Source organism: Ochlerotatus camptorhynchus, unplaced genomic scaffold, assembly GCF_037179485.1.
Source record: "Ochlerotatus camptorhynchus isolate MF236.1 unplaced genomic scaffold, CSIRO-AGI_Acam_v1.1 ptg000055l, whole genome shotgun sequence".
In the NCBI taxonomy this organism is placed as follows: Eukaryota; Metazoa; Arthropoda; class Insecta; order Diptera; family Culicidae; genus Ochlerotatus; species Ochlerotatus camptorhynchus.
In genome coordinates, this window is record NW_027040545.1 from 4,730,585 (window position 1) to 4,751,943 (window position 21,359).

General features: G+C 38.6%; 2 protein-coding genes across 3 annotated transcripts; one reads left to right on the plus strand and one right to left on the minus strand.

The window, feature by feature from the left end:
• The first annotated feature begins 670 nt into the window (after positions 1-670).
• Dhpr (dihydropteridine reductase) lies at positions 671-1,914 on the plus strand. Of its 2 annotated transcripts, XM_065239323.1 has the most exons (4): positions 671-864; positions 987-1,507; positions 1,591-1,678; positions 1,774-1,914. In XM_065239323.1, the coding sequence occupies exons 1-4, from the start codon at positions 781-783 to the stop codon at positions 1,783-1,785; spliced, it is 705 nt and encodes a 234-aa protein (XP_065095395.1). In that variant the 5' UTR covers positions 671-780; the 3' UTR covers positions 1,786-1,914. The 2 variants fall into 2 exon arrangements, with proteins under 2 accessions (XP_065095395.1, XP_065095394.1); XM_065239322.1 differs by having other exon boundaries at positions 672-864; positions 1,591-1,914.
• A 4,144-nt stretch (positions 1,915-6,058) lies between these two features.
• Positions 6,059-20,367, minus strand: Scsalpha1 (Succinyl-coenzyme A synthetase alpha subunit 1). Its single transcript, XM_065239497.1, has 5 exons — positions 20,328-20,367; positions 20,157-20,269; positions 19,425-19,870; positions 18,647-18,931; positions 6,059-6,303 (listed from the first exon to the last, which is right to left on the minus strand). Exons 2-5 carry the CDS (start codon positions 20,191-20,193, stop codon positions 6,088-6,090), a joined length of 984 nt encoding a protein of 327 aa, XP_065095569.1. The 5' UTR covers positions 20,194-20,269; positions 20,328-20,367; the 3' UTR covers positions 6,059-6,087.
• Between the last annotated feature and the right edge of the window lie 992 nt (positions 20,368-21,359).

Below are 21,359 nucleotides of genomic sequence, written 5' to 3' on the forward strand. Positions count from 1 at the left end.
ACAGCCATAAGTAGCTGACTAAGTTCGCCAGATTTGCTTGTATAGGCCCTGTCGATTTTAACAGTATTTCGCAATCAAAATAAAAAATCGATATTGATATATCGGATTTTAATGCGGTGAATTCGGGGGCTCGAGTTGCATTCCTAAAATCTGTGCACCCAGTGCGGATCCAACTCAACCCCCCTGGGGAGAACTGAAACATTTGTATTTAGCAATACTCATTATTATTAAGGGGATGTTCATAAACACCATGCTTACATTTTTTTGGAAATTTGTCCTCTAAAGGTCTGTTGCTGTACTTGCTTTTCTGTAAAATTATGTACAGCAAAAAGCAAGAGCATGTTCCCGCACTTTCTGCAGCGTATGATTTCCCAATTATGAAGTGTCCAAACCTCTGCCACATACGGTAAATATTTAAAATTCTCATTCTCATGATTGCAAGCATCGTTTGTGCCAAGAACGATGTTGCCCTTTCGTTCACTCCGACGTGAATATCTCGTCGCGCCTTCTCTTTCTCAGTCTATCCGGTCCTTGCGAAACTCTCTCACAAATTCCCACACAAAGTTTCACATCTTGTCCGTGAGACTCGCGAGAGCCGGGAGCCGCACGCGAAAACTATTCACTCTATAGGTACATTGCAGCAACTGGTTGGTGGTTGGTTACAGTATTAATCACTTCGAAACAGTACTTACGCGAGCGAGGTCTTTTATTTGCATTGTTGTCTGGTGAAAATCTGTAAGTAATACTGTGTTAACTATTTTCCATCAACATTCTTCCAACATGGCCAGTGGTAAGGTACTAATCTATGGAGGCCGAGGTGCCCTTGGAGCGACATGTGTCCAGTATTTCAAGAAAAACAACTGGGTGAGTTGACCACTGATGTAGGAATTATTGCCTTTCACTTTTTTTCCGTCAATAGCCACGTTTACGTCACGAATGTTTGTTACTTATATTTCCGCTTCTAATTCCTCTCTTGTTTCGGACAGTGGGTTGGTTGTATCGACCTTGCCGAAAACGATTCTGCTGATGTAAATATCGTCGTAGACCGAGATGCTGACTGGATTTCCCAAGAGCAGAGTGTGCTATCGCAGGTTGAGTCATCTCTGAAGGGAGACAAATTGGATGCTGTAATCTGCGTCGCTGGCGGCTGGGCAGGTGGCAATGCATCAAAGGATCTGGCGAAGAATTCAGACCTCATGTGGAAACAATCGGTTTGGTCCTCGGCTATTTCGGCTACTGTGGGTGCAAACCATTTGAAGGTGGGAGGTTTATTGGCATTGACCGGAGCTAATCCAGCAATCGCCGGTACTCCCGGCATGATAGGTTATGGCATGGCTAAGGCAGCAGTACACCAACTCACGAAGAGTTTGGCTGGAAAAGATTCGGGGCTGCCGGAGAAATCGCTAGTGGTTTCTATTTTGCCCATCACACTGGATACTCCAATGAATCGCAAATGGATGCCCACTGCTGACTTTGGCACATGGACGCCATTGGAGTTTATTGCCGAGTAAGTAGCCAATATTGTTTTATTATATAAGTGTGGTAAACAATTATTGTTACTTTCATAATTCCTGCACATCTCTTCTGTAGACTCTTCCATAAGTGGACCAAAAACGAAGAACGTCCTGTCAGCGGCAGCCTTGTGAAACTGGTCACCAAGGATTCCAAAACTGAGCTGGTTATAGCCGAATAAGAAATCAAAATATCGATAATCTCACTCTGAAACATTCCATGTACTGTTGTTGCTCTCTCTATCTATCTCTCCATATGAAGAATCGTTTATAGCGATAGGCGTATAATCGTGCGGCTATTAGGTGCTTATCATCCAAATGAAAAAAATGCCTCTGCTCAAGTTATGTTGAACGAATGCACCGAAAATAATACAGCACATGTTAGCCACGTTACAGAAACTAGGATAGTATTATTTTATTATTGATCTTGAGAAAATACCTCCCTTGATGAATCGTTATTCGTGACTAAATTGTCCATGCTGTGACATCTCTTCTCGTATCTGGCTTCTTACACCTGTAGGTGGTCTGTTTTCGTCTGAATAATCCAAATTTGGCCAACTCCCCACCAACTATTAAATTACCAACGTAAGTAGAAACAAAATGCTCGAATTGGCCTATATTTAAAAAAATGCTACCTATTTTACTTGTTCTGGTCCGACGCCCCTCAGGATTTCACCTGCATTACAATGTTGTGCCCACTAACTCGATTAATGGCAACTTGCTTCCAGTTTCTCGATCGTTCCACACTTGATCTAACCACCCTGCTGCGCTCGCCTGCGTCTTGTACCAGCAAACACAATTTTTATGGGATTGTTGTCCGGCATTCTAGTGTCCCGGCCGTTGTACCCTTCCAGTCTAGGCACTTTCTGAATACTGGGTTCACCATAGAGTTGCACTAGCTCGTGGTTCATTATTCTCCTTCGCCGTTTTCACATACCCCGCCAAAGCTCATCCTAAGAACACGTCGTTCGAAAGCTCCCAGTTCTTGCAGGTCCTCCTCGAGCGTTGTGCACGTCTCGTGCCCGTAAAGAACTACCGGTCTTATAAGCGTCTTGTAGATGGCGCACTTAAGACGGGGATGAAGTTTACCAAACCTCAAGGCCTTGTGGAGTCCGTCGTAACCACGACTTCCGGCAATAATGCAGCTCCGAATTTCTCTGCTGCAGTTGTTATCCGAGATACACAAATTCATCTTATCTGCTAGCTCACCCACGCAAACCACCATCATCAGATAGGGGAATCTTTCCCCAAGCAGCTGCATTTGTTAGTTTGTGTAACACAGTTTAAGTGTAAAGGGAACTACATAGCAGTTGCCACAAATCGTCGATTGAAAGGATTGTTTACAAAATCAGATTAGTCGATTTGAATAGTTACATTTGGCTTGGATTCCCTCAATGTGATCTTTAAAAGTTATGTTTTTATCAAGTACTAGTCCGAGATATTTTACTTTACTTGACCAAAAAATTGTAACTCCGTCCTTTCTGACTATGTGACAACTACTAGGTTTCAAACAGCAAGCTCTGAACTTATGAGGGCATATCATAATATGATTTCATATTATGATTTTTTATTATTAATAATATCACTACAACACTCTTAAGTCATTTGCAACTTGTCCGAGAAGGCATTTGAACTCGCTGCTTTGGCGTGAATATTATAAGTTAAGTTTCGGAAGCGTTGGGAGAAATATTCCAATTCCATTTTTTGTAAATAAGAAAAGAAAATATCTAAACTTTTCTTGCATTCTGCTACAAATAACACGAAAACTTCTTCCTTTAGATCAAAAATGCCTGAGTCATCGGCGCACAAAGGCTTGTTACAACTCAGGGAGGTCCAAAGTGAAGTGACCATGTCTATATAACATTGGACCAAGAACTCTGTGGAACAGGTAGTCGATCTGATTTTGAATTCTGATCATTTACATCCAGAATTCATTTTAAAAGGGCCTATCATCTTTTGCAAACAAAACATGTAATGCCCCTTTCACGCGAATCAAAGGCCCTTTTCACATGTTACGCAAAAATGTTGAACTAATATCATATATAGTGAAAAATTAAACTTTTTCAATTACACAATCAAACCTTCATACCAAATACTGTCGAATGGTGTTTCTATGTCTAGAATAGCAACTCCAGTTGAGCAGCCTTCAAATTTGTTTGTTCGAATTAAATTAATAACTTTTACGAGTTGATGAGTAGATGAATGTCCATGGCGAAATCCAAACTTCTCATCTGCAAAAATTGAGTTTGAATTGATGTGAATTCAAATTCAAGATACTAAAATTTGGACGTTGGCTAAAAGCTTCAGCTGGATTTTTGTCCGTCTTTAAGGTTCAATTTACTTTGATGCTTTTTCGAAAAATTCAAGAGCAGTTTTTTTCGACGCATTAGTTCAGATTGCAAAATGCTCGCACTATTCGATTCCTTTCGCTATTCTACACAAAATGACGCGAGCTTTTAGCAATCTGAAATAATACGTCGAAAAAAACTGCTTTTGAATTTTTCGAAAATGCATCAAAGTAAATTGAACCTTAAAATTGGAACAACTTGGCATTTTTTCATTTATCAGGAAAGTATGTCAAATGGAAATTTTACCAAGAAAGACATTGGGAGTTTTTATGAGGATTAAGAAAATTCCTAATTGGATTCTTTAGGACTATGGAGGTAAATGCAAATTCGTAATCTACATTAAAAATGGAACACTCAAAAAATTATAGTTATGTAAGGTGCTGTAAGTATCTGAAAACCGATTAAACGTGCTGTAAACCGTAAATTGCCAGCGCAAAGCAAAATGCTCGTGGCAAGTTGCCAGTATAAGAAAAGTTGAACAAATCTATGGCAACTAATCTAACTAATTGGTTTCATAATTAGTGATCCGAAAAATCAGCTTGATAATTTGACGAACACTGATACGGATTGCAGAGTCAGTTCATTGTCGTCAACATTAAATGCGATAATTAAGATTCTAACGCAATCCGTAAATTAGTAAAACATAATTACGTTACGACGGGGTAAGTTAAAACGTTTATTTTAATTGGTCTATCACGTGTTCTGAAGGTAGCTTCCAATTTCTTCAATTCTTAGCTCGACTGAATCCCCCTTATTCTGCATCGCGAGTGAGGTGAGGTGGCTTGCTGTCATGTTTGGCATTCACAGTTTTGGTCACGAACTGCTCATTTGCTAATAACTTTGCACACAGTTGACGAAACATAGTTCTTTTTGAAGCCGTCGATAGAATAGAGTTTAAGCTTGTTATAGATACTTGCATATCTATATTAAGCTATGATCAATTACTTCAAAGAAAAACAAATTTGAACAACTGAGTGAAAAGTTATTAACAAATGAGTAGCTAGTGTGTACAACTTCACATGCCAAGCATGCCTGCTGTCACTATTGAGGTGCCATTCACTAGTGACAGAGAGTCACCTCACCTCACTCGGTGCCCAGAATAGGTCTCACTAGCTGAATGAATCGATATACTCGAACAAAAGAAAAGGGGGTTTTAAAATCAATTTCACTTACCATTGCTGGATTTCATACAATACCTTTTCAAAGTTTTAAAAGAGAAGCAGAATCACATAGGATGCTGGGATTGTAGTTATACTGTAGTTTTCATCCACTGGCCCCACATTTCCAATCATCAATACGGCATATTCTTGCGTAATACAATCTCTACCTACATATACCACAATAGCATTCTATAATTTAGTCAACATAGGATTCAAATTTAGTGATCCATGAAATGAGCCTGATAAACTTTACCTCCACAAATGTCATGTTATTCCTCAGTAAAAGTTAAGACGGTGCACTTACCAACATATTGTATTCGGTATCAGCATAACTTAAAAAAAACGAACCATGAAACAGATATAAAATAAGTAAGCCAACCAAATTCATCACTCGCAGGGCCTTCGAACCAAGTATACAAGTGAACTCAACTATTCAACGATTAATGAATATGTTTGTATTCATGCAGTTTGGTATTTTATCGATTAAGATTCAGAATTTCGATATTATTTCATGAACATTCTTACCTCCGTAGCGATGATGAACATGTATCATTATTTTTATAAATGTTGGAGGACAAGTCATCAGAATCGATTCGTGTTATTATTCACGTTTTAAAATAATGTTCTATCATGTCGTGCGGCTTTTACAATTTCGGATGTGAATACACAAATAGCTATAAGGTAGTTTAAATTTCAATCACCTCAATCGGAATCGGGTCATCTATAACAACATGGCGTTCAGTGTCGCTAGCTCCAGGTTTAGTCTTTTCGTGTAAGTATGTATATATTGTAGTTAAGCAAAAAAAAAATAAAAATTGCATTTTCACAACAAGGTCGTTTATCCATGTGCTTATTTCAACGCATTCTAACTTGGATGAAGATAAAGCATTATGAACTCCTGATCTATGGTTTATTTTTGAGCTAATCGATTATTGCTCAGTTCAATTTTAACGATGTAAAATGAGGAAAAACATACAATGTGTACAACCGAAAGTAACACTGAAGAGAAATCTCCTAAATTTACTACACACTTTAGACGTTTAGTAAATATTGATAGCTTGCATTTATTTAGGCGAGTTCCAATCTCTTCATTTCTTTGAACAATTCCTTGCCCATCTGGGCGGGGCTTCTGGTTACGATAACGCCGGACTTTTCCAGCGCATTGATCTTATCCTGAGCGCCTCCCTTACCACCGGAGATGATTGCACCGGCGTGGCCCATACGCCGACCAGGTGGGGCCGAAAGACCGGCGATGAACGATACCACCGGCTTCGCCTTGATACCCTGTGAAGAAAAGAAACATGAAACGTTTTATTTTCATTATTAATGGTTGTATCTATTATATTTGATTGTCAGCATGATAATCTAGCGATCAGAATCATAAGGACCTAACTGCGATGATCGATTCTGTTGATCGGTCAAGTGCACAAATTCTCTGAAATCTTTCCTGGTGTGGAACTAGCTCAGTAGTGGCAAACAATCACCATAATAAAGTATTTAAAAATAAGGTTTTCCTATAAAGTACAGAGTGGTCCAGGATGGGAATACAGCAGGAAAGTAGTCCTAGAACTTTTTTTTTTGAGGCGAACCAGCCCAAGGCTGAAAGCCTCCCTAATAAAGATAAATAATAATAATAATCCTAGAACTTTTGCTTTAATATTAAAGATGTTTGGTGTCTAGTGGTAAAGTCGGGTGGCCAGTGAATCTAAAAAAAATCCTGTTTTTCAATGTTCAGCAAAAAACAAAAATGTTTAATCTATTACCTAGTACACGACATGAAACGGTATTGTAGCCAAGTTATTACCGAAAGAGAAAGGCGATGAAGAGAATCGATCAATATTACTTAGGACCTAACCCATTGCTCGCCTTGATTTGTTTAGGGTCTTATGGTGGTAAGCTTCAACCGGTATTATCCTCGGATTAAATCCCGATAAAAAAAAATGTCCGGCTGCTTTGATGACAACAATCTGATGATGAATCAACAAGACTGTAAGCAAACATTTTACAGATCATCCAAACAGGAACGGAATTAATAGTTATTCCGAGTTGGAGCTTACCGCCATTAGAATATGACATGTTTTTTTTTCGAGATTTGTGATTTGAAAGGGGAAGGAGGGGCATAATGAGCATCCTGTAATCTGCCTATAAAACCATTATCATCAACCTTACAACATTTACATTGGAGATGAACTAGCCTAGAGGCTAAAAATCTCCCTAATAAAGTCTTAAAAAAACAACATTTCCAGAACAACATGTGAAAAGGGCATACAAGCTTTTTGTAAACAAACCTTCTTATGCCCCTTTCTCGCCACCCATATGACACCAACGCAAACCTTTAACATCACCGGGTAGGGGACACTTTCCTCTTCCCGATGATATTGCTGGTTTGCGTGGGCGACCCTCGGTTGGTGAGAAAAGGGCCTACAAAGGTTTGTTTACAAAAAACTTTATGCCCTTTTCACATGTTGTTCTGGATTTACATTTTAGCAAGGAAAAAAAAATTGGGCTAATGAATACAATCATCCATCATGGGGGAGGTAGCTCATCGATTCTTCCGGTTCGCCTCCTAGCATCGTGCTATAAGGTGCCAGGCGATAACCAGTTGATCGATAGCTCATGACGTCATTTCGTTGACGTCTGCAATTGGAAATTCTCATAGCAGGCGTTGACGATGGGACGTTGTCGAGTTGTTGAATAGCAACTATCGTGGTAACTCACCGATTACCTGTCGATCTGCCAAATTTGGAAAGACGTCTGCATTGAATTGTCTCATATAATAATATTCCGCCCACTATTATCACAAGAAATTGCGAGTAGCTGAGTGGAATGGAGATAAGTTAAGCATTGGGTACAGGACCAAGTCTCCCCTGGGTGGTGCCAGAAGATGAGAGCAATAGAATCATTAAGTTGCCATAAGGCACGGAATGAGACTATTGCATGGCGGGGTAGTCAAAGTCTTCCATCATTTCAGGTTGATCATTTCAGGTTGTTAGTCATTTCAGGTTGTTAGTCATTTCAGGTTGATTAGAACAGGTTTAGGTTTAGGTTTAGATTTGGATTTTTCAGATATAGTCCTGGATAGGACCTGGATTATTTAATACACTAGTAACCTCAACCTCTGTCACAATGCTTCATTATGATTAATCAACACTCAATGGGTAAAATGTCAAATTTGCGGTGAAATTGAAAAAAAGGGAACTTGGAGTGTAGAGCGCACTGCCCACTGGACGATTCTGAAGCCTGGCCAAGTGAGTGGGTTACGGGTTTATTTGATTGTACGTCATTTCCAAGTTATGTATAGATACATTCACACCATTGGTATTTTGTATTTGAGATAAAACAGAGATGGGATGCGGAAGGCCCGCTTAGGGGGAGCGTAACCCATGTTATGGCTTCCATTTATTAAATAGTTCAGATAGGCTGGAAATGATAGGTTCATGGTGAGAAAATGTACCATATGGTGCCCGTTCACTGATCAAAATTAGATTCAAATCGTCAGGCCCTGCCCTGGAATAAGGGGATTGACGATGATTTGTCAAGTTTCATTTTGCATTTGCATATAATTGTAAGTTTAGGTTTGCTTTTGTAATTGTAAGATAGATAGTTTGCCTCAATTGAAACATTGAGTTGTATAAACTTGACGAATCATACCTCTAAAATAGTAGTAGTCACAGTGCCGCATGATCTAACAACCACTGCCTGCAACTAATGTTGTAGGGGCCGGCAATGCTGATTACGGATCAAAACTAACATAACTCTAACACTGAAATGATCCCGAAACTAACTTTCATTCATTTCACTTTGAGTCATAAAGTAGTTTTATTTTCCTACTAATCTATCTACACACTTATAGCGAATTTGTTTATTATTCAGTTCCAACCTGGATCGGGTATCAAGATCGGGTCTGCTTGTTTTCTTGCAAACGTCAGTTTGATCGTTTGTTTTTAAAACCTAGCTCAGGTTGAGGTTCGCACTGACAAAAAGTTCAGGTTTCGGCTGTGCGGGTCTCGGCGGGGAGGGTTTCGCTGAGATCTCGGCGGGAGTGACATTTGATTGCTGAGTCTCGGATAATGCCTTTTCTAATAATCTGCCTACGTTTCTTTTCTTTGTTAACCTATTTATTTCTTTTTTATCTTTCTGCTATTCTTTCCTCTTCTCTTATTTTGTTTTGTTTGTTTACTTATAACTAATACTAATACCTCCTTATTTTCTCTCTAATTTGTATACTATGTCCCACCATCACGATGAGAGATGAGCTACCGTACATGGTACACGCTCATATACACTCCCAAAATGCCGTATGCCGCAAGTAAGTATATCACAGAGGCGCTGAAGATAATGAGGTAACTACTACACTGTATTGTAATTTGTACAATAATACTCACGTTACTTATTATTAATTATATACTTTATTATATATTTATATTTAGCTGTGGTGATTTATATGACTATATAGTCCTTTAAATTTGTCGAACCTCTTAACGGAATCCCTTTATGAAGAGCTTTGAGTGGGTTGATTTATTTCCTTTGGGTTCCGTTGTGGTTGCTTGTCTTTTGACAGATGCGCGTGTTTAGTTTGTTACTTGCAGACTTCATCAGTGCCAAGTAGTGGTGTTGAGTACTTGGCACTGATGAAGTCTGCAAGTAGTAGACGGGGTACGCGTGTCTGTCGGGAGATAGGCGATTGTAACGGAGTTTGGAGGAAGTAAACCAGCCCACTCAAAGCTCTTGACTATATAGTATTATTTATTTATACTAACATACTAATACTGCAAGTGGACGAAGGTCGTTATGCTTTACGGCCTAGCATAGGCCTACGGTCAGGTTTCAGTAGGTACACACTCGCTTAACGGCAGATTGGTTTACAGTGGTCGACCAGGGTGTGGGCTGATAAATTACAATTACAATTACAATGAATATAATCATCCATGATATATTTACGACTGTCATTGAAATGATTGATTGAAATTGATATCTCATTTTACTAAAATTAAATATAAAATATACCCATGTACAGGCTGCCCACCCTTAAATTGCATCACTTTGAAAAAGCTGTAACATTTTGCCCTTTGGGTTAATTTTAATGAAATTTTGAGAGAGATGGCCTCAGCGTTAGTTTCATAGTAGTTTTAAAAATGGAGTCCAAGGAACAGCGCGTGCGCGGGAAAATTTTGCACAACAACCCACATCTACAACACCGAGCCATCGGAAAGATGTTGAGAATCCAACAATCTACTGTTTCTCGTATCATAAAACGTTTCGGAGACCGTTTAACTGTCGATCGGAAGCAAGTGAGTGCATTTAGTGTTCCGTGTTAGATCACAAGCGAGTGGTTGCTGCCTTCAAACGCAAACCCAACTATTCCGTTCGGGATATCGTGAAAAAAAACTGCACCTAACAAAAAGTTTCGTGCAGAAAGCCAAGAAACGAGCAGGATTACGTTCTTTCAAGGTTCAGAGAGCACCAAACCGCAATGAACGACAGAATAAAATCAAAATTAAAGCCTTCACCGAATTTTAGAGGAATAGATTATAGGGTAGAGAACTCCTTCGGCCTAATCGCCCATTTTTGGCCCATCGAGCAGAAAACATCAAATAAATCCATGATTTCAGAGTTGGTTACGTTAGTATTTTAAGAAGTATGAAGAAAATAAGTTCAGTGTGTAAGCCCGACACAAGGAATTAAAATGAAGTATTTTCATCGAGCGTGCATCACCGAAACGTCGTGCTGCAGGGGCGTCTCGCTTGAAACATCAACAAGGAACAAAGATTCGCTTGCAGTTTGACAGGCGCTGGGATCATCGACAGAGTAGTTCGTGCCCGCGGCTGAAGTCGAAAGGTCGTCGAACGATTGGTTCGGAGTAAGTGGCAGCAGCCGGTCGGCAATCAAGGAAGTTGGTGAGGCCTGGTGGCAGCGGTGAGCTACACCGTGAAGACATAATCACGCGACGTGTCGCAGCGCGAGTGAGAAAAAATCCAAGATACGCGACGGGTGACGAGAAGACCCTGAATTTTCCTGTCACGCACGTGACATTCTGGTACCGGCCATCTTACAACACCAGGTAAGATCACGAAAGTTGCAACACGAGGTGAATTTGAAGTGAATCTCGCATTTCGATCACAGGTCTGCCAAAATCCCACGAGCACTTTGTAATCGATCGATCCCACGTCCAGCGAAGAACTATCCGCACCCGTAATCCGCCGCACGGACAACAAGCCATAAGCCGTCAAGAAACCCATTACACGAGACAAAAGAGCCTTCTCAGGAAGTAAGACTCCATCATGCTGTTCTGCATTACTCGGACTAACGGTATTCGTCCGCAGGGCTTTTTTTTTTCATTTAATTCACAGCTAAGGAGATTTCATTTATTGACGTATCGGGAAGCGGCACGGACACCGACACGCACGGTTAACGCATACCCGCACCGAATCGGGTTCTTTAATGGCGAGCGGTGGCGTGTAGTTGCAGCTGGAAACGGTACCATCTGGAGCGGGCGTCCTCGCGCAAGCAGATCTTTGACAACATCCCGGCGATTGGTACGCCGCATGAAGTGACCTTCGCGAGTGATCATCGGAAGAGGAAGGTGGCTGGTCGAACAGCGTCCCGAGACGCCCATGAGAAGCGAGAAGCAGCAGTTTCGGATGGTGATAGCCATTTGGATCAGCACAGTGAGGTTGACGCGTCAGCCCAATATGCCAACGGTCCGTGAGTAGAAAAGTTGAATGTCATAGCATATAAAAGAACATTAGGCAGATTAGGGACAGGCAAAATGTTGGTGCAGCAATCAAATAAAGGGGCATGTACTTAAAACCTTACTACTTCATACTTTGTTGGCGTATTACTTGCATGTTAGCCGGTTTGACGGATGCACAAATCCCCGCAGAAGTCGTTATTGCAACAAGTTAAAAAGTCAATTATGCGTTTGGTACGATACTTTGGTTAATAAGCTACCGAAAAAAGTCAATAAGAACGCGTGATATGAAAGTTTGCACCCATTATTCCCAAAAACAAAAGAAGCGCTCCGACCGAATCAATTTTTATCTTCATTTAATAGGCCGAAGTGAATTCATTGGCGTTTCAATGGCGTTCCAATGCGTTAAGCCGAGATTTTGGCGTCAAAAAACAGTGTTAGACTTTTGACAATATCTCAACGATTGGTTTCTCTTTATCAAATCTTACGGTACGTACGGAAAGGTAAATAAATTTGGAAGCCATCAGTAATAATAACATTCCGTTTGGTGCTAAACTGCGTTAGATTAAGAAAGACTAATTGCAGGTTGTGCATAATAGGCCGGAAATGGGGTAGTTAACCCTATTAAGAAATTGTTTTAAAAATCTTGAACTTGATACGGAGCAAGATTTTTTTTAAGTATCGTGTTCTGTGCTAATATAAATAAATCTTAAAAACAAATTGAATCTTAACAACAATTTTAATTTCTATGATTCTGAGATTGTGAAATGTCTTAGAATATGAAATTTTTTAGATGTGTGACTTATATGTGACTTATGAAGATCTATACTAGATTTAGAAGAAAAAAACCGGATTGGATTTTTACCCAACAAAATGAGGGATTTTGAAAATTTGTGCAGTCGCTGGAAAATGGTGTGGTCTTGGAAAAATGTTCAGGGTTCTAATCAGAAGAATGAAAATTCAAAATTCTGAGAAGCACTCGAATAAAAATTCAACGGACCTCTGACAAGAATCCTAAATTAATTCTAGGATTAAGTCCTGATAAACTCTTAGGAACATGACAAGGGAGTTGTGGGGATAATTTCAAGGAGAATTCCTAGGTGATTCTGAAGAGAATTGTAGGCGGATTGTGAGGAGAATAGCAGGTGAATTTTAAGGCGAATTTAAAAAGAAATATAAACAGAATTTAAATGGTTTTCTGATAATAATTTCAAAGAAATACTGAGGAAGATTCACAAGACAACTTTAAGCAAGATCCGAGAAAAATGCCGCAGGAATCGTTCTGAGAGAAAGAGAAATTTAAATTAAATTCTTAAGAAATTTTCACGAAAATTCAGCACAGAATTCCAAGGTATTCTGGGGAGAATTCCAAATGATTTCTGAGAAAAGTTTTGCGAAAGGTCAAATAACTTCAAATGTTTAAGATAATAAAGAGCTGAATAAACCATTTTTGAGCTGAAGAAACATATGTTAACTTGATTAAGCTCAAGCTGTTATTCAACTTTTAATTTTTTTTCTCGATTCTCCCGTCAAATTTCCGGCTTCTTTTCAAATTCCCGGTTTTCATGGTTTTCACGGTTTGCTGGCTACCCTGCGGACAATTTAAATATTTCTTAGTTGGTAGTTTTACTTATTTATTTATTTAGCACCTGAGTAATCATTATTAGGGACATCACAACATCAAATTTGGTTTTCTATTTGATCTCAGACTTTGCTCGGCTGCAGCCCCTCGATATTTGATTTACACCTCACACGACAGACGCTACGGACACGTTTCTCTTAATTTTTTTTTCTGGTTATGTGAACCGTCATTGATTGTGTGTTTAATTTATATTTTTTTAATTTGTGACCTGCACTTTTAATTTTAGGTTAATCCATTCATCATTCTCAAGGCCGGCGCACAATGCATACGTTTTCGGGTTTTTTGACAGATAATGCATGGGCTAACTGTCAAAAAACCTGAAAACGTATCCATTGTGCGCCGGCCTTCAGTGTAGCATTTGTTGATGTCGACAAATAACGACAACAAAGTCATAAGCAAAGATGGTTTGTTGATTTTTGGAACCAAATTCACATAAGGAAAATCAATAAGCGTAAGCAGGTGAGACCCACTAAATGTGTCGTCTCTTTCGTTCTCCGACTGATTAAATGGATGACGGAGTATGACGTCACACTCCTTCAACCATTTAAACAGCGGGATAACGAAAGAGATGACAAATTCACTGAGCCTTACATATTTACATCTCATTGAGGCTGTTCAGTAGGCCGATTTGATAGCACATCCCGCCCCTGATGACGACATCACTTTTGGTTCCAGAAAATCTGGATCAACAATAGAAAAGAACTCATCAGCATTTGTAAACAAACCGTTCCTCACAAAGCGACGGCCGGTCACACAAACCAAGACCATCATCGTGTAGGTAGAAGTTTCCCCTATCAGATGATGGTGTTGGTTTGCGTGGGTGGTCTTCGCTTGTGAGTAAAGGGCTTTGGAACGGTTTGTTTACAAATGCTGATGGGCCCTTTTCTATTGTTGATCCAGAAATGTTTCATAGTACATATTACCACAGGCAAACAGACATAACACATTGAATATTTCTCACTGTAAAACATCGTCGCTAAAACATTACCGCCATCTGTTGAGTACACTGTGGTAGGCATTACGCTGAACATTGTTCGTTAAATGCTGGTTCGGTGAACAAATTGCGAGTGTTATGTCTGTTTGTCTGTGATATTACTGTTGAAAATTACTCTCAAACACAAACAACTACTATCACGTGTCACTTTTATTGCTTCCCATCGCCTTTCTCTTTTGATAACTGCTGCTCACATTGGGACTACAAATCCCGTAGCGCGGTTAAAACCCTCTAACGCCGTGATATGCTTCCTATACACACTTAATTCAGATCACCGAAGTCGGTAGGAATTTACCGAGTTTTTGAACAGCAGAACAAGTCGGTAAAATTTTCAAATGACCGTTACACGTGAGAAATTAAGAAAATTTGTAAATTTTATTTTTCATCAATAAAAGGGGTAAACCGAACAAATTCTGTACAAGTTGATAATAAATTTTCTAATAATTGGATTTTTCACTGATTTTTAAACTTTTACCGAACAGTTCTGTAGTTCAAAATTTACCGAACGATGGAGGCCTGGATTAGTGTGTAGATTTGCAATTTTCGACAAGGTTACTCAGTTTAACGGATTCTTTAATTTCCAGTTTTACGCCGTACATATACATTTTTGAAGCCACAATGGAAAAAAAAATATTTTGTATGGTTGAAGATGCTAATTTCAAATAACAGACTAAAGTGGTAATTTTTTATACGATAGATGAGGAGGAGATGAAAGTATAGAGTTGATAGTTCCGTTAGAGTACGGCAGTGTGAAAATTGCATATAGATAGTAGATTTTTACCGCACTTCAGTTGTTATTTGAAGGAAGGCATCCAGTCGTAGGTTTGGAAATTGCAGCTATTGTTTACCCTACCACGGTATGTGGTCGACTTGACGATCTCGAGGGGACACAGGTGGGGTAGGTGCTGCTACTTTACCTTTCGATCAATGACAGTAATTGATGGTATGCTCATATCCAGGGTTATGTACTTTGACTATATGTCAGAGTGGCCAGTGAATTTTCATTTTGAAATTCCCGGTTTTTTCCCGGTTTTCCCGGTTCAAATCTTACAAATTTCCCGGTTGCTAATATTTTACAAAAAACGAAATTGAACGCATTTTTAAAAACGTGCTGAAAGGAGTTTACTGAAAGGATAAAAAAAAAGTGATTTAAGAAGGTTCCCAAGATTCTGGGGCTTTGAAATTTGTGTAGTCTGAAACTAGAACTTTTCTTCAAAATTTGTGATTAATAACAATCTTCAAGATTTGGAGAAAAAATAAATAAAATGTGAGATTTAAATTTTTTTCAAGATCACATATTTGAAAAAAAAATCATACTTATGAGACGTGGAGTCATAATTGTCACGCTCTGAGACTTGGAAACATTTTAAGGGTGATAAAAAAAAATTACGAAACAATCTATAGAATCTAGCGGACAAACCCTGGAATTTTCAGTAAAATTTAAAAGAATTCAAAGTGTTGATTTCAAACAAATATTGAGAAGAATTCCCACACAGTTTTCGAAGGAGAAGTTCTGAGCAGAATTCCAGAATTATTCTGACATGAAGTTCTTAAAAATTGTTTGATGAATTTGGAGGGATTTTTGTGGAGAAAAATGCACGTTCTAAATAAAATTCTTAAGTAGTTTTAGAGGATTTCAAAAGGAGTTGTGAAAAACAAAACTTTAAGGAAAATTCGTACGTAATTCTGAAGAGATTCGTATGGGACGGAGATGAACTAGCCTACGCTAAATGCTGATAATTAGAAGGTAATTCTTTAAAATACTCCAAGGGGTTTTTTTTAATAAAATTTCGAAAGGTTTCTGCTATTTTGAAAAGAGTTAAAATAAATTTTTGAAAAGATTTTCAAAGGAATCGAAGTCTCCGAATAGGTTCAAGGAAATTCTAAGAAGGATTCCAATTAAATTCTTAGAAGGGGTTGCAAGGAAATTCCAAAAAGAATTCAACAGTAATTGTTACGAGGAGTGTTTTCTGGTTTATTTCAGAAGAATTCCATGATAATTCAGAGCAGAATTTCAAGTTGATTCTGGAATTCATATCATGAGAATTTTGAACAACGAAAAATTATAACCCCGGAAAAGAATAATTCAATTTCGGTTTTTAAAAATACTTGTTTCCAAAGCCCAGCATCTTCAACATTTTCTTTTAAGGCCCATGTACTTTACATCTGAAATTGAAACGACAAAGATTAATTTGCAATATAGCTGAGTGATTAAATTTTAAAAACAATAAGACGAAAAACTGAAGAAAATTATGCACTTAATAGAGCAAGACATTTATTTGGTAAATGATCACTCTGTTGTAATGGTTTATTATGAAATTCTGGTGTAAAAAATTGTTCCTATGGTAAGTTTAGTTTTCCCTGTTCTCTAACCGAATTCCCGGGTCTTTCCCGGTTTTCCCGGTTACTTTTCAAATTCTCGGATATTTCCCGGTATTCCCGGTTTGCTGGCCACCATGATATGTTTTGTATTACTTCTGCGTGAAGTCAACGATTTACATAGTTGAAGATGCTAATTTCAAATAACAGACTAAAGTGGTAATTTTGTATACGATAGATGGAGGAGATGAAAGTCTAGAGCTGGAATTAGGGTGTAACTGCTTTTGTAAACAATGAGTTCTCTCGATGATTTCTAGAAAGTCAAGGCTCGTCCACGCAAATCAACATCACCATCGGATAGGAGAAGACTTCCCCTATCTGATGGTTATGTTGGTTTGCGTGGGCGTGCCTTGAATTCCTAGAAATCATCGATAGAAGTCATTGTTTACAAAAGCTGTTACGCCCTAATTCCAGCTCTATCTAGAATTGCAACCCTAGCTAAAAGCTAGCATTTCAGATTACTTTTCATTTCGATTCGATGTACGTGCAAAACAATAATTGAGTACATCGCAATATTTGGCACATTTCATGGTGAAATTAATTAACGAACAAACAATATTATATTGATTCTAAAAACTAGAAATACAATTCGGCAGCAGGGATTTGCCCCTAAATTATCTTGCAACCCTTGCTAGAAGCTAGCACATGACTTTTATTTTTGATTCGATTTACGTGCAAAATAGTAATTGATTGCATCGAAATATTTTGCACATTTCTTGGTACCATTAATTAATCAACTAAGATCAATTGATCAATAGAGTTAAAATATTGCTTTTGATTCCAAAATCTAGCTGAATTTGAGAAGTACACGAAACATAAAGGTGATTGAATTTCTGTTCGATTGCAATACTCTCAAATTTAATCTAGTAAGAATAAGAAATCCTCGGAAAACATCTTATGGGAATGTTCGATTGGCTGCTCAGATTTTGACAGTTTTATCTCCGCTATTCTCTTCCTTCTGAGCATTTCTAATATTCATGAGAATTTGATTTTCAAAATAAATACACATATCCAAAACTATACCACTAATTCTTGGAGGTAAAATTAAAAAAGTTAAGATTCCAGAAACATGTATGGACATCCTTAAATTTTTAAGTCATTCCGTAAGCTTTTACATACAGTCAGACCCCGTTTAATACGGTGATGAAATTTTTCGCATACCGCATTTAAACCTAGAAAATTCATTCATCCGCAGATTTCATTCGCTCGTGTTTTATCCAAGTTGATGATCACATGCCAGAAGTTTTAGAACAGTCATATGAGCCTAATTGGATATGTACCAATCAAGTCGATCACAACATCCAAATTCCCGGGGTGAACTTTTTACTTCAAAAGTTATGGTCCAAAATAAAGCTAATCCATTAATGCTGATATTTCAGTCAATACCCCGTACATACTATGGCTTATATCATGTAATGTAGGCTATCTTGCAATTAGCACTCATATATAGAATTTCCAGTGAAAACTAGATGTATGAGTGATCATTGCAAGACAGCCTATATTACATGATATAAGCCATAGTCTGTACGGGGTATAATGAATCAAAACATGTTTCACATAAAACAAACGCACATGTCACATGCGATGTGATTTCAATAATTTGTTAATTGTGGGTATGACCCACATTGAGTATATAATATGATTGAGTAATTAGTATCAGTGGCGTTTCCTTAACCTCAATCTACCAGAGCACCAACTCTCAAAACATAAACAATTATCAAAATAATGCTTGCAATTGATAGATATTGAGTAAAGTAGAAGATTAAATGTATTTTCAGTCGATTCGCGTACAGCCGAATTGGTGCACAGGTAAAAAGTGAAGTTACGGGGCGCCACTGATAAATATCAAAGTCCAAAAACGCTGAACTGTAGATTAACACCCACGAAAAAAAAACATGTCAGCACTGAAACTGAAACTCACCTGATTATACTGCATCAGATAATCTGCAGCCTTCTCCTCAGCCACACCACCAATCTCACCAATCAAGATGATACCCTTGGTTTCGGGGTCTTTCAGAAAAACTTCCAGACAATCGATGAAATCGGTTCCGTTGAATGGATCACCTCCGATTCCGACGCAGAGCGTTTGACCGAGACCGACCTCGGTCGTTTGATGCACGGCTTCATATGTAAGCGTTCCCGAACGGGATACAACTCCAATCTTGCCTCGCTTGTGGATGTGTCCGGGCATAATACCAATTTTGCACTATGAAAGAAATTAACAATTAGCATCAATTACCTATCCTTCAAGCGTGGGATACTTGATATCATGTGATGTGGAAAGAAGCAAATAGAGGAAAATGGCAATCTTTGTTTGATGAACTATTTTACCTATCAGCGCCATAACATTTTTTAAAGCTGCTAAGACAATAACTACTTTAGATTATTCAACTAAAAATACCCCGAATATTGACATTTAAGAAACTAAGATAAAATCAATTTAAATGATAATGAATTAAAATATAACTTTTTTTTTAACTGTCATAGCAGTAACTCCACCACAAGCAACAAACTACTTGAGCTGCTGAAAAGATCCGTTTATCAATATCAAAACAACAGCATCGTTCATCATCAAACAATTTACTTTCCTCGACCACAATCAGCGTAGAGCACCGCTAGCAAGAGTGACTTTTGAACCCACATTGACTTTTGCTCGATGATAAGAAAATGGGAGAAATCGCATAGTAAAATAAACTCACTTGTTCGGGAGCAATGATTCCTGGGCAGTTGGGACCAACCAGACGAGATTTATCCTGAGCCAGCAGAGCATGCTTCACCTTCACCATGTCATGCTGCGGGACACCTTCAGTGATGCACACAATCAGTGGCATCTCCGCTTCAATGGCTTCCATAATGGCATTAGCTGCTCCAGGGGGAGGAACGTAGATTACGGTAGCATCAGCATTAGTGGCTGCTCTCGCTTCCTTCACGGAATTGAAAACTGGAAGATTTAGGTGTGTGCGTCCACCTTTGCCGGGCGAGACTCCTCCGACTATCTTCGTACCATACTCCAAAGCTTGTTGGGAATGGAAAGTGCCCTGTTTTCCCGTAAATCCTTGGCAGATGACTTTCGAGTTTGAGTTCAATTTCAGATTTTTGCGAGTACTCTCATAGCTCGCAAATCGGACGCTGGTTGTGAATCCCTCTAAAATGATGGCGAAAAGAAACATTGTATGATTCACTCATTTTGCTTGCTTCAAGGTTATAGTAGTGCAGTAGGGATTCTTATTGACTACGTGCAATGTTGTATAGTACCTTTAAAAATTATTTTCTAAGACCGAGGAAATGTTTGTTTTGTATCAGGCTAGTCAAAAGTGAAAGGAGCAGATGTTTTCAGTTGATTATGCCTAATTTTAGAAGTCAGATTACATAATTTCCTCACATATGTCGGCAAATCGTCTGGCTGATGGATCACGAATAAGGAGACTTACCTTTTACACGGGAAAATAGTCTGGCGCTTGCAGCCATGGCAGATTACTTTATCGCTACTCGAAATGGAATAGTTATCAGAAACAGTGAATATACACTGCCGTCGGTACTGCAACTGGAAATATTCGAATATTAAAATTTAGATGAACTACAAAGCAAAAACTCTACCGAACCTTCTCTTATTCTTCGAAGAAGTGAAAGACGTCCCTGCAGTACTGTCAAACTGAGTGCAATATGGTGCAAGGTTAACATGACTCGTGGTGCGCTGAACATTTTTTTCCTACTATAACTATAGCGCCTCTAGTTGTCAATCATGGACAACTCTAGTTGACGAATCAAAGCAAATAGTACGTTCAGACAGGTTCAGATTACAGAGTTATAACAACAATCAATATGAAACCACAGACAAACAGACGTAACTCTTCATTGTGTATCTTCGTTCACGTATTTAACTGTTGATTTGAATATTATCAGTTCCGCGAACTACTCGCCGCAGCGCTGGCATCGGATCACTTTGACGTTTCTATACATTCATAGAACTTTTATGCAATATTGTTTGCGAGTTAGCGAGCAAGCTTGTTTTCCGCGAGAAGCCTGAAAGATGTCGCTACTGAGGTCCTATGTTTTGAGATACTATGTTTTCAAGAAAAACTTTTTCAAAGAGTTACGTCTGTTTGTCTGTGATGAAACTATCGATTTTAAATTGGCTCACTACTTGACTAGCCTATTGGTCCCAAGCAAATAGATTAAGGAACCCCATTCTAGTAAAAATTCTAGTACTACACTATGTTTGTTTTGATTCGCTATGAAAGTTTGATAAAATAAGGGCACAGACAAACAGACATAACACATTGAATATTTCTCACTGTAAAACATCATCGCAAAAACATTACCGCCATCTGTTGAGTACACTGTGGTGGGTAGTACGCTGAACAGATGGCGGTAGTGTGTAAACGTCAAACGCAAGGGGATTGACTATGCGCGCCACAGGTGGCGATACTACCAACTACGATACTTTTATATTGTCCGTTAAATACTTGTTCGATAAACAACTTGCGAGTGTTATCACCGAAAAACCGACTTGAAACTTAAATTTAACTCATGATCGAGAATCCATAACGGCCGTTTCAAATGTGCAGCGATTCCATGTGTCAAAACCATAGAAATATTTTATCTAGATAAAAATAATTTGTCAGAAATAGATT

What these genes read in the sequence shown, in the direction of transcription:
- Dhpr (XM_065239322.1), top strand. Translation starts at nt 781, where the DNA reads ATGGCCAGTGGTAAGGTACTAATCTATGGAGGCCGAGGTGCCCTTGGA. An exon ending in ATTTCAAGAAAAACAACTGG is followed by an intron (nt 865 to 986) that starts GTGAGTTGACCA and finishes TGTTTCGGACAG; the next exon opens with TGGGTTGGTTGTATCGACCT. An exon ending in CCATTGGAGTTTATTGCCGA is followed by an intron (nt 1,508 to 1,590) that starts GTAAGTAGCCAA and finishes TCTCTTCTGTAG; the next exon opens with ACTCTTCCATAAGTGGACCA.
- Scsalpha1 (XM_065239497.1), bottom strand. Translation starts at nt 20,193, where the DNA reads ATGGCTGCAAGCGCCAGACTATTTTCCCGTGTAAAAG. An exon ending in ACTATTTTCCCGTGTAAAAG is followed by an intron (nt 19,871 to 20,156) that starts GTAAGTCTCCTT and finishes CCATCATTTTAG; the next exon opens with AGGGATTCACAACCAGCGTC. An exon ending in GAATCATTGCTCCCGAACAA is followed by an intron (nt 18,932 to 19,424) that starts GTGAGTTTATTT and finishes TTTCTTTCATAG; the next exon opens with TGCAAAATTGGTATTATGCC.